We start from the raw sequence: 12,887 nt of genomic DNA on the forward strand, positions 1-12,887 counted from the left end.
CCAGATGTTTGACTATGGAAGGGAGTAAAGAAATGGGAAGATAGGAGGGACAAGCTACAGTTTTTACAGTTGCTTTTTTACTTTGAAAATGCTTAATTTTTGAATAGGTTCAAAAATAAAAAGTAAGTTATACAAGGAAAGAAATCTTCCTCTTGTCTCCCATCAGTCCCATTCGACTCCTTCCTCCCCATCCCAGCCATTGCTATTTGTTTCTGATGTACATCCAAAATTTTTTTTAATATGAATACAAGCAAATGTGAATATGTATTCTCAGTTTCCAGTGGTAGCATAGTGTATATATATTTTTAGTGTCTTATTATTTTCTTTGAACAATGTGTCCTGGAGATCTTTTTATATTAGGACTTCGAGGTTATTCTATTTTTTTTTTTTTTCTTTTGTAAGTAGCTTATAGGAGTCTCATGCGCTACCAGGGAAGTCCAATTCTTTTTTCTTTTAATTTAATTTTTATTTTATATTAGAGTATAGTTGATTTACAACGTTGTGTTAGTTTCAGGTGTATGGCAAAGTGATTCAGTTATACATATACATTTATCCATTCTTTTTCAGATTCCTTTCCCATATAGGTTTTTACAGATTATTTAGTAGAATTCCCTGTGCTATACAGTAGGTCCTTATTGATTATCTATTTTATATATAGTAGTGTATATATGTTAATCCCAAACTCCTGATTTATCTCTCCCCCCATAGGAGTCTCAATTCTGAATAAACTAAAATGTCTTTAGTCAGTCACCTTTTGCTGTTAGAAATAAAGCTGAAATTAATGACTTTGCACCTGTGCAAGTACATTTGTCGTAGCTAAATTCTTGGAACTGCTTGGCCAGAGGATATGCATTTGCCATTTTGGGAGATCATGTCAAATTGCCTCCATAGGTGGTGGCCTAGTTTGTATTCCCACCAGCAATGCATGAGAGTGCCTGTTTCCTCATGGTTACATCAGTTCAGTGTGTTATCAAACTTGGGATTTTGACAATATAGGAAGTGAAGAAAAATGGTACAGTTTTTTTGGGGGGTGCAGTTTTAGTTTTCATTGATTAAGAATGGGGTTCAACATCTTTTTGTATGTTCAAGAGCCATATGTGTTTCTTCCTTCGTAAACTGTTCATAGACTTTGCCCACTTTTTTCCAATTAGATTTTGGTCATTTCAACATTTGAATTTTACTTATTAGGCCTGAGGGCCTAAAGGCTCAGTGTGGCAGGAACATAGTAGCATACAAGGTGGGCTTTGGATAGAGGGGTGGGGACCAGATCACGCAGTCCCCTCTAAAGTCCATTTGGTGTATTTATTGCTTCTTAGTTTACAAACCTATTTAACACCTAGAAATAGATATTCTTTTAGGGATTCTTTAGACACAGTTACTTCTGAAGTAATTATGTATAGGGATCAGCAGAGCAATTTGATCTGGAAAGAGAATGGGGGAATATTAGCAGTGTTCTGTTCTACATAGTAAGTAAACGGTCTGTCTGTCTAGCACTCTGATTTTGATTATGACCAGGTCTGTTTCGCTATATAATTAATCTTCAGTAGTTACTGGTAGAGTTTTGCCAGCTATTATTTCTCATTTAGGAGAAAAAAATGTTCTTTTCCCTTCATACAGTAAACAGAGTTCAAGCTGACCCTTGGTTTTCTCATCTTATTTCTGTGAAGCACTCAGCATGACTGTTTTAAAAGAACAAACTCATTATGCGTGTCATCTCCAAGCCTAAGTGCTTTCCCCAGGAGCTGCTATGTTCTACTTCACTCAGAAACATGCCGAACAGTCACCGACACTGCACAGTGGAGGAGGGTCCGTTCTTGCTATACGTATTTCGGCGTGGGAGCTAGAGATACTCTGTCAGTCTGTCTCTCTCTTTCATTTCTCCTCTTCATCTTTCCTACACCTACTTTTTCTCCGTGTCTTCTCCCCAGCCTCCCACTCCTCCAAGCCTAGCTGGTTAAAGGGAGCATTCTTTGTCATGGATCACTTTGCTTTTATAAAATAGATTTTGAAAGCATGGTTACTCCATGCTGTGCATTTACACAGTCCCTATGAAGAACAATAAATGAAATATGGAAGGAAAATATGAATCTGTTGACTAGAATTTTTGTTTTGCCTTTTATTGGTTTTAAGATTTTTTTCAGTATGCTCCTTAAAGGTGCTTTAAAATTTTTGTATTATAGCATGCTCTATTCTCTGAGTTTTTAGTAGGCATCCAATGATTTGTATTACATAAATAAACTCCCAGCTGTGATTAAACATAATGGACATTTAAGCTGTTTGGACTTGCCTTGCCTTCCAGAGTTCTGTGGTAAAAAATTCCCCCCAAATGCTGTTGGGTCCAAAATAATCAAGACTTTTCTCCCTCTTCGTTTTGTTCTTAATGAATTTTTATTTGTATCAGCTTGCTTAGCTGCCTTACTTAAATCTATGGATTTAAGTAGTTGTAAGGCTCCTCTTACTGTTTGAGGCTGCTCCTCTAGTTGACTTTCAGATGGAACAGTTGTGTAAGGTAAATGGTTTATTGTGGATACTGTTGATATGAACCATGCCCATCTCTTCTGTAATGCCACCATTATGCAGAAGGCTGCAGGGGGAAGGGAAGATTGGTTGCTTTGAAAGTCAGCCTGTGCTCTGCAGTAATGCTCCTGCACTCAGTATTTTTTTTTTGTTTGAATTTTATTTTATTAATTTTTTTATATAGCAGGTTCTTATTAGTCATCCTTTTTTTTTTTTTGCGGTACGTAGGCCTCTCACCGTTGTGGCCTCTGCTGTCGCGGAGCACAGGCTCCGGACACGCAGGCTCAGCGGCCATGGCTCACGGGCCCAGCCGCTCTGCGGCATGTGGGATCTTCCCGGACCGGGGCACGAACCCACGTCCCCTGCATCGGCAGGCAGACTCTCAACCACTGCGCCACCAGGGAAGCCCAGTTATCCATTTTATATGCACTCAGTATTAATTCTTTCTTTACTTGCTTGTTTCCCACTGATAACGGATGGCCAAGAGCTGACATGTTCAACATTTTGGAAATAGCCAAACAGCTCCATTTGAAGCCTAGTTATTTGTCTTATTAGAAGTAGTATCGTGAGGCAACCTCAAGGTCATGTAATACATTTTTTACTTTGTTTTTAGGTATTGTCTATATTATTTTTGATCAAGAAGCAAAGAGCCCCTAATGAGGCATTCTAATTTCCTTAAATTTACAGTCTCTGAAGTCAGTTTGTCTGGATTTCTAATCCTGGCCCCCTCTCTTACTGTGTGATTTTAGGCAAGTTACTTATCCTTTCTAAGCCTTAGATTCCCCCTCTGTAAAACTGGAGTAAAAGTTGAACCCACCTCAAATTGGGAGGATTAAATGGGGAAAAAAAAGGAGTATGAGGTGCTTGGCTCATTGCTGAGTACATAATATGTACTCAATAATGTTAGCTATTGTCATTATTGCCAATCAGATTTTTATTACTTTGGATTTAGAAGTAATTTATCTTGTATACATAAAGAAATAGTTTGGAAAGTAAATGCGTTTCAATTAAAACAAATAATAGTTTGTTTCTCCATCCTCACACTCAGAGTGGGTGGTGTGTCAATGACCATCATTTTCTTGGTTCAGTGAGTGCAAAAGCTTTTAGCAGTGGGGAGAAAAGTCCCAGAAAATGTATATCAGGTCACTGTTTTCATGATGGATCACAGCAGGAAAATAGTGTATGTTCTTACCTTAAAATGAAAGAACACTATTGATTCTGAGCCCTATGAAAAAGGAAATTAAAAATTGTTTTTAAAGGCTTGATTAGTTTTTTTTAGTTTAGTTTAAATGCTGTTAGAAATTCAAACAATGAAGACAGAGGTAAATTAAATATTAATGTGCCCCTTCTCAGGGTTAAACTTTATAAAATTATAAAAGTAATATCCATGCAAGTTTAAACAAAAAAAAGAGACTATAAAAGTGCATATTAAGACAGTATTGGAGACCAGCTGAACCTTCATCTTATTTCCAAGGGCAAACACCTCAAACAGTTTCATATTTATGCTTCGAGAATTTTTGTTTTTTTACTTAGAACAGGATTTCCTCTTTTTCCATTTTAAAACACAAGTGAAATTTAAGACCTACTCTTCACCTTGCTTTCATCTGATGATATAACAAAGATTATTATAAATTAGTACTTACAGATTTATCTTGCTTTTTTAACAGCTGAATGGCATTTTAGATGCAGTCTCATAATTTATTTAACCAGTCTCCTTATAATGGATATGTAGGCTTTCCAAGTTTTTTGCCTTGTCAGTAATCTTCCATGTGAATTTTAAAATTTATGTGTGTACATATATATGTGTATGTATATCTGTGTGTTTGTATATAAATATGTGTGTGTGGTGCAAGTATCCTACAAGCATGTGTAGGAGAAATTCTCATGCACATTTAAATTTTTGACAGCTATTCCCATGTTGCATTCCAAAGAGTTTTGTCAGAATAGACTTCATCAACAGAGTAGAGCTTGCCAGCTTCCCCATTCCTTTGCTAGCACTAGGTAGTACCATACTTTCTAATATTTTCCAATTTGGTATGAGCACAAAGGATCTTATTTCATTTCGCATTAAAAAAATTCAGTCAGATCAATGTACATCGGGGTAAAGTTCTAATAGAGCAAACATCTAAATGTAAAACCCTATGTGTATTAAAATAAAACATGGGTGAATTCCTTAATAATCTGGGAGTAGAGGAAACTTTCTAATTATGACTGAAAATCTGGAAGCAGTAAGAGAAAAGTTTGATAGATTAGCAGATACAAACTATTATATATAGGATGGATAAACAACAGGGTCCTACTGTATAGCACAGGGAATTGTATTTAATATCCTGTGATAAACCATAATGGAAAAGAATATGAGAAAGAATTATATATATATATATATATATATATATGTATAACTGAGTCACTTTGCTATACAGCGGAAATTAACAGAATGTTGTAGATCAACTATACTTAAGTAAAATTTAAAAAAGAGAAAAGTTTGATAAATTTGATATCCTGAATATAAAAAAGCATGAAGAAACTATAAAAAAGTAAAATAACAAGCCGGGAGAAAATATTGTAACTTCTATCATAGACAAAAGATTAACATCCTCTTTGTGTGTGTGTGTATATTTGTGTATATTTGTAAATTAAAACTAGAGATTAAAATGACTATCCTGATAGAAAAATGGGTTAAAGATCTGAACAGATGAAAAACGGGGGGAAAAAAACCCCAACTCTGCAAAGGCCCTTAAACATGGGTTTCAATACATTTTTTGAAATGCTCAACTCATTCTTAATAAGAGAAATGCACAGTTCAAATCCCACTGGCTTCCTGTTTCTCACCGCATTGCCAGAAGTACAAAGGTTTGATAGCACACTCCATGGGTGATGCTGTGGGTAGATGGGCAGTCTCATGCATTGCTCATGGGAATGTGAAGCCATGCACCTTTTATGGAGGGGAATTTATCCTTTGACCCAACAGTCACACCTTTTTGGACTTGATTCCACAGGTAATCTGGGAAAAATACAAAATGATATATGTACAGTGCTATTCATTGCAGCACCATTTGAAATAATGAAAGACTGTAAGTAGTCAAATCTTGAGGTCTAGATTCCATCTGGCTAGCCTCAAGTGTGTAGCTTTTTACCCCTGTACTGATATCGCAGCTCTGGCATTGGCAATATTTGGCTTATGTGCAGATGATTTTCAGCTGCATGTCACGGGTTAACAAGGACAAGTGTTGGAGGACAGGTCTCACGGTAGGTAGGATTGTTTCCTGGGTCTTCTCAAAGTCTGTGCCTCCAGTCTTGGTGCCTTCTTACTGCCTTTCCCTTCCGTGGTCCTTTCTTATCCATTTCCCTAGTCCTGTCCTCTGTGTTCTCCTCTCTAATTCTGTTTCCCTGTCCCAGACACTGGAGAACCTGACATGGATGCTCTGATTAAGGCAAGAACATAAGCTGTTAACCTTCTCTTAGCAGATAGTTAACCCAGTAACCTAATTACCTACTAGCAGTAGGATGTTTGAACAGTTATTTTATTTGGGGTGATGAGGTTCTAGAAACTGCACATCTTCTGGTATTTCCTTATTCTAGATGCTGCTGCTCTAAGGTAGGCACGCCAAATACTAGCTTATTTCTTCTGTTTCAGATGCATCTCACCCCCACTCTGCCTCCTATATTAATGTTTGAAGTTGGGATGTATCTTAAAACTTAAAAGAACAGAGAATAATGTTCCACCTCTCTTGAAGAGCTGCTACAAATTTGGTTGTGTTTCTTATAGTTGATGGCATCTTAAAACCCAGGAAATGTGTTCATAGGGGGCAGAACATGTGGGATCACATTACTTACTGGCAAATAGCCATATACGATTTTCCTCTTCACTCCCCTTTGGTAGTGAGTTTGTTTTCTGGGTTATTTAAAAACCTTAAAAAAGGGCCTTTGCTGGGTGATTGTAAGTTGGCACAGAGCAAGCAAATACTCAAAATTGAGAAAGGAAAATGAAAAAGGGTGGAGGACCATCTTATTTTTTTTGGTAACAATACTAGTATTTATACAGATATCTTTCTTGAACTCTTAGCATTTAACACAATTGATTATTTCTTTTTAAAGTACTTTCTTCTCTGGATTTCTGTGACACCATGCTCCCTAGTTTTATCCCCTTATCTTATTGGCTGTTCCTTTTCCATGTCCTTTTCTCATCTCAACTCCATCAGACCTTTGAACAACCCGATGTTCTGTCTTCTGCTTTTTCTCTCTCCTTTTTCCCCCCACCCTACATTCTCTCCTTAGGTGAGCACATCCATTCCTCTAAATTCAGGTGTCTTTTTAGGGTTTAGATTCTCCCATTTGTGTCTCCAGCCTGGAGGACTCCTGTGAGCTTTGGTTTCATATATACAAATGGCTGATCAGTATTTCTAGTTGGACATTTAATAGGGATTTCAAACAAAGCATGGCCACAACAGAACTATTGATTCTCTGTTCCCCAAATCCGTGCCTTTCCAAACCTCCCTCATCTCAATAAATGGCACCTCAGTAACTGGTGCTCAGGCCAGAATCTTTTCCACGTGTTTAGTGATCCTACATGATGCCTTCTTGCACGACTTATACCTGATCTAACAGTGAATTCTTTTAATTCTACCTCCAAAACACGCCTCCATTCACTTCTCATTCTTGCCATTGCTATAATCCCAGTCCAGGTTTCCGCGGTCTTTCTCTTACCCTTAGACCAGTGTCTCAGCTTCCAGCTGATTTTCTTGCCTTTACTTTTTCCCCCACTTCTTTTGCTTTTACCCCATCTACAGACTTTTATTCACAGTGTTTCCATAATGGGATTTCTGAAGTAGGAATTAGTTCATGTTTGAAACCCAGTGGTGACTTCTCATTACTCTTAGAATAAATGTAATTTTCTTAACTTGCCAATATTATCTGGTTCCTGCCCACCTCTCAGACCTTTCTCTCCCTGGGTCCAATCACACTGGTCTTCTCTCTGTTACTGGAACATGGCAAGCTTGGGCCTGTTTCATGGCCTCTGCATTTGTGCTATTTTCTCATTGGAATGCTCTTTCTTCTGATCTTTGCGTGGCAGATTCCTTCCCATTGTTTAAGTCTCAACTCAGATTTAAGCTTCCAAGGGAGACTTTTTTTTTTTTGACACCAATTGTACTTGAACATTTGTTACTTTTTAAAAAATAATTAATTAATTAATTTATTTTTGGCTGTGTTGGGTCTTCTTTTCCGTGCGAGGGCTTTCTCTAGTTGTGGCAAGGAGGGTCCTCTCACTATCGCAGCCTCTCTTGTTGCGGAGCACAGGCTCCAGACACGCAGGCTCAGTAGTTGTGGCTCACGGGCCTAGTTGCTCCGCGGCATGTGGGATCTTCCCAGACCAGGGCTCAAACCCGTGTCCCCTGCATTAGCAGGCAGATTCTCAACTACCGCGCCACCAGGGAAGCCCCCAAGGGAGACTTATTTTGACCAGCAACCCCACAATTATTCTCTGTTCAGTACTCTCTTTAATCATCTTAATATCGTTGACTGGTACCTGAAATTATCTTGCTTACTTCTGTCTTTTGTTTTGGTCAGACTTCCTCTTTAAGGCTGTAAACTCCTTGAGGGTGGAAACTGGTTTCACTCTCATATCCCTAGTACTTAGGACAGAGCCTGACACATAGTAAATCCTCATTGTGTTTTGATAGTTGACTGATTTATGCTCGTAAGTAGAACAATCTGTGTTACGTCCTGGACATTCAGAGAGCGGCAGAAAAAAATGTCTTCAATATCTCTTAAATAGTAATAAAGACAGGCTGGAAAAATGAATTATTTTAATACAGAATTGTAAAGTGCAAGAATAGTCTAGACATAGTCTACTGTGGGAGTGCAGAGAGGGGGCATCTCACAAACATCGAGCTGAAACTGAAGGATGAAAAGGAGTTAGCCAGGTGGATAGGCAGGTGAAAGGGGTATGAGCTGTCATTCTGTGAAGAAAATAAAGGTATTCTAGGCAGATGGAATAGGGCAAGCTTGAGGAATTTGGTTTGGTGTGCCTGGAAGGATAGATGAATATAGGGAGAAATGAATATTGCAGTTGAGGAGGTGGAGATCTGGATAGGTCTTGAATACCAATTGTAAATCACTGTAAGGTTGAAAAGGTACTATGGTCAGATTGCTACTAGAGGATTATCTTTTCGGTGGCATTGTGGGGACTAACTTGGAGGGAACTAGAAGAGGTCGGTGAATACTCGTCATTACCAAGTTTGAGCAGGCAAGTGGCGTAATCAGATTGCTGTTTTACGAAAGGCCACTCGGGCTGCTGGGTGGGAAAATAGACGACTGGGTGGGGATGGGGAGTATGAATGGAAGGAGGGAGACAAGTTAGGAGGGATCCTAGTATTCAGCTGATGTATAGTAATGAGGAGCTTTCCTTTTCAAGAATTGGTGGATCTTATCTCTTTGTAAAAAATTTACCATTTTTATAACAAAATGTTTGGGGAAAAAGTTTTGCCAAGTTACCAGAAGCTTGGATGTGCTCACCATCCCTCTCATGTAATGCTCTCACTGGAAGCTCCATTCCCAGGTAGAGAATGTACACACAGACATCCATATGTCCTTAGTTCTTCATGTCTTTTGACCTCTGCTTCTGTTCTTGTTGAAATAACATTGAAGGTGCTGCAGTTTTCAACTTTGGTTTTCCTTTCATTGTGGTAATCCTATTTTAATGTATAAGTCCTTTTAGGCAGCAAGGCTGTTGGAATAGCATCAAGCACTTCAGGCATTTATAAATTCATTTCGAGGGACTTCCCTGGTGGTGCAGTGGTTAAGAATCCGCCTACTAATGAAGGGGACATGGGTTCGAGCCCTGGTCTGGGAAGATCCCACATGCCACGGAGCACCTAAGCCCGTGCACCACAACTACCGAACCTGCGCTCTGCAGCCCACGAGCCACAACTACCGCAGCCTGCATACCACAACTACTGAAGTCCTCGCGCCTGGAACCTGTGCTCTGCAACAAGAGAAGCCACCGCAATGAGAAGCCCACACACCCCAACGAAGAGTAGCCCCCGCTCACCCCAACTGGAGAAAGCCTGCGCATAGCAATGAAGACCCAGTGCAGCCATACATACATACATATTCATTTCAATAAACGTGACGGGTTTGGTTTGGGTAATTTGTTGTGTTGCTAGTGAGTTTGTTATAGTGTATAACAGTATCTAATCAAATTAGTGAGGAATAAAAGACTCACTTTGATGTAAATCATTAACTTTTTCAAAGAAGACAAACAATATTTTTAGTAACATCTCAAGCTGAAGAATATTCAGTGTATAATACATGTACTTGAAAAATATTAACACAGCCTAAAAAGGGGCAATTAATTTCATATTCAGAGGTAAGATTAGGCCAGTTTCACTTTAGTTTTTGTTAGTATTAAATACTCGCAAGTATTCAAAATGTTTGAAGAAAATGCTTATCCTCTATATTTTAAATGAGAAGATAATAGCACAGGTTATATATTTTAATATTTATTTCTCACCAATGTTTCCATATTGAAGCAGTTATCTACTATGTTGTAATTGCCTGTTTACTTGACTCTACCCACTAGCTCTCTCTCCTCTCCCCCTGTGGTCCCAGTGCCATCTGAGTAAGCACTTGGATACTTTTGGCTGATTAAACGTGATACTTACTTTTCTTTTTCATATTTATCTTTTTAATAGAAAATGCATCAGAGGCAGACTTATGGCTCCTGAATAGTTGTACTGTAAAAAATCCAGCTGAAGACCACTTTAGAAACTCAATTAAGTAAGTGGACGTTGATTTTTTTTTTCTTATCTTTTTATAAGTGATGTAAGAATTAATTTTCAGGAAGTTAGCTTTTAAAAGATTCCTAACATTACAAATACTCAGTATGTTATCAACAAAAGTATGAGTTGGACTTTGGGCATTATACTGTTTTGAATTTATCTGGTAAGGAATGAAACTTTAGACTTTTCTAATAGGTATTTGAGTATTTGTGAAGTTAGCTAATAGGTGATTTGAATATCTGTCAAGTATTAACAATATACTTTTCTCAGGGAATCCAGTCTCTACATTTTGAAACTATCCAAAGCAGTCCTTACCTCTTTTCTCTTCCCTCTCCATTAGCACTGTTCTAATAATGCCTGGCCATCAAGAGAAGTACAGTTTATTGGGGGAGCGGGCATGTAATCCGTGGTTCTTGAATTGTTCCTCAAGTTACAGTGAAAGAAGTATCTTCTTTTCATATCTCTGAATCATACTCCACCCACTTCTTACAACCTTCATTCTATAAATTATTTCCTCATTCACCTCTATTTTCATCTCTCCAACCCCATTGGTGCCTTTTCATTGGTATTTAAACAAGCTCAGACCTACTCAGCCCCATACACCCCATTTAGCTCCGGTCCTATTTTTCTTCTTGCCTTCCCCGAGAGACTTAAAATTTTTGGCTGTGCTGCGCAGCACGTGAGATCTTAGTTCCTGGACCAGGGATCAAACCCCCTGCAGTGGAAGCGCGGAAGCGCAGAATCTTAACCGTGGGACCGCCAGGGAAGTCCCCCGAGAGACTTGTTAAGATTTTTCATTTCCTGACTTCACTCTGAAACTCAACCCCCACCACATTGGTTTTATTGTGAAATATATCATACATAAATGAGTTTATGAAACATGTACAGTTTAAATAAGGTTAACAAACTTAACACCTAATATCTACCACCCAGCATAAGAAATAAAGCATTGCTGAGACCTTAGAAACTGCCCCGTTGTCCCTCTTTCAGTCATATCCCTGAGATGTAACCTTTATCCTGACTTTTGTGGGTCATTCCCTTCCTTTTATTAGTAAATTTATCATCTATTAAATATATCTCTAAACAATGTGTTGTTTAGTTTTGCCCTCTTTTGTATTTATTGGACTTATACTGTTTGTGTTCTGAGATTTGCTTCTTTTCCTTAACATTTTGCTTTTAGATTTATCCATGTTGATGGATGTAAAATAACTGGCCATTCATAGTATTTTACTGAATGAATTCGTCACAATTTATCCATTTTATTATTGAAAGAGTTTTCCCTGTGTTTTGCTTTCATGAGCACTGCTGCTCTGAATATTTTGAACATGTTTTCTGGTGCGGATGTGCAAGAGTTATTTTAGGATATGTACCTAGGAATTATTGGGTCACAGGTGTGTGCATATTCAAAGTTTTAGGTAATGATGAACTTTTCCCCCAACGGATGTACTGGCGCTCACTCCCACCAGTCATGGATGGGTGTGGCTGTTCTCCACTCTTTGCCAGTACTTGATATGGTCAGGGTTGTAAATTTTTGCCAATCTGGTGATGGAGATGGTATCTCAATGTGGTCTTAATTTGTGTTTCTGTGATTACTAGTGATGTTGAGCATCTTTTTATATGTTTATTTGCCATTTAGATTTTCCTTTTCTGTGAAGTGGCTCTTTAAATATATTTCCCTGTTATTTTTTTATTATTTGTTTGTGGGAATACATTAAATGTATTCTATATACTAATCCTTACATATTACATATGTTGTATCAATTGTGGCTTATCTTTCACTTTCTTTTATGGTATCTTAGGATGAAGAGAAATTCTGGCTTAAAATTTATCAACCTTTGCCTTTGGGGCCACGCTCTTACTGTTTAAGAAGTCTTTCCTTACTCTGAAGTTAAGATATTCTATGTATTTTCTTCTAAAAATTCCATGGTTTTTACTTCTTACATTCAGGTTTATAATTCATCTGGAGTTGATTTTTTTTTGGTATGATACCAGGAAGAGGATCCCATTTTATTTATTTATTTTCTGTGTAGACTCCGACTTTTTCCAGTATCATTTATTTTTTGAAAACCTGTCCTTTCTCCTTCTATCTATATATTATCCACTCTGTCATAGGCTGAGTGTCCATAGATGGTTGGGTCTGTCTGTGGGCTCTCTATTTGGTTCCACTGATCTGTTTCTTTATTTTGGTGCTTATTCTACTACTGCTTACCTGACATAGTCATAATTAGTATAGATTTATAATAAGTCTAGATGTTTGATAGCGCTAGTGCCTTTTTGTTCTCCAGTTTGAAGGAAGACATGTTTTTGTTTTTGAACGTGCTGTATTTAAAGTTACAGCTCAATGTTATAATAAAGTGATGGATAATATTTGATTTTTATCACGTGTCTTCTATGTGGCAGGCACTGTTCAAAGTGCTTTACATCAATTAGATATTATCTAGTTTAATTCTTGCAGTCTACCAATGAGTTGTAGGTTCCAATTTTATTTCTGTTTTACAGATGAAGAAGCATCTGTTTTGCAGATGAAGTTCTCTAAAGCTGTTGAGTTCATAAGTGGTGGAGGTGGGATGTTAACCTAGGTAGTCTCAC

General features: G+C 37.9%; 1 protein-coding gene across 1 annotated transcript in view; it reads left to right on the forward strand.

The window, feature by feature from the left end:
* The window catches only part of CDKAL1 (CDKAL1 threonylcarbamoyladenosine tRNA methylthiotransferase), a 624,055-nt gene that overhangs the window by 87,097 nt on the left and 524,071 nt on the right, over window positions 1-12,887 (forward strand). The window contains exon 5 of the mRNA XM_024740415.1: window positions 10,212-10,296. Within this exon, the coding sequence (XP_024596183.1) occupies window positions 10,212-10,296 (85 nt within the window). The remainder of the gene's footprint in view (window positions 1-10,211; window positions 10,297-12,887) is intronic.

The sequence above is a fragment of the Neophocaena asiaeorientalis genome, unplaced genomic scaffold (assembly GCF_003031525.2).
Source record: "Neophocaena asiaeorientalis asiaeorientalis breed wild unplaced genomic scaffold, Neophocaena_asiaeorientalis_V1.1 scaffold273, whole genome shotgun sequence".
NCBI lineage: Eukaryota > Metazoa > Chordata > Mammalia > Artiodactyla > Phocoenidae > Neophocaena > Neophocaena asiaeorientalis.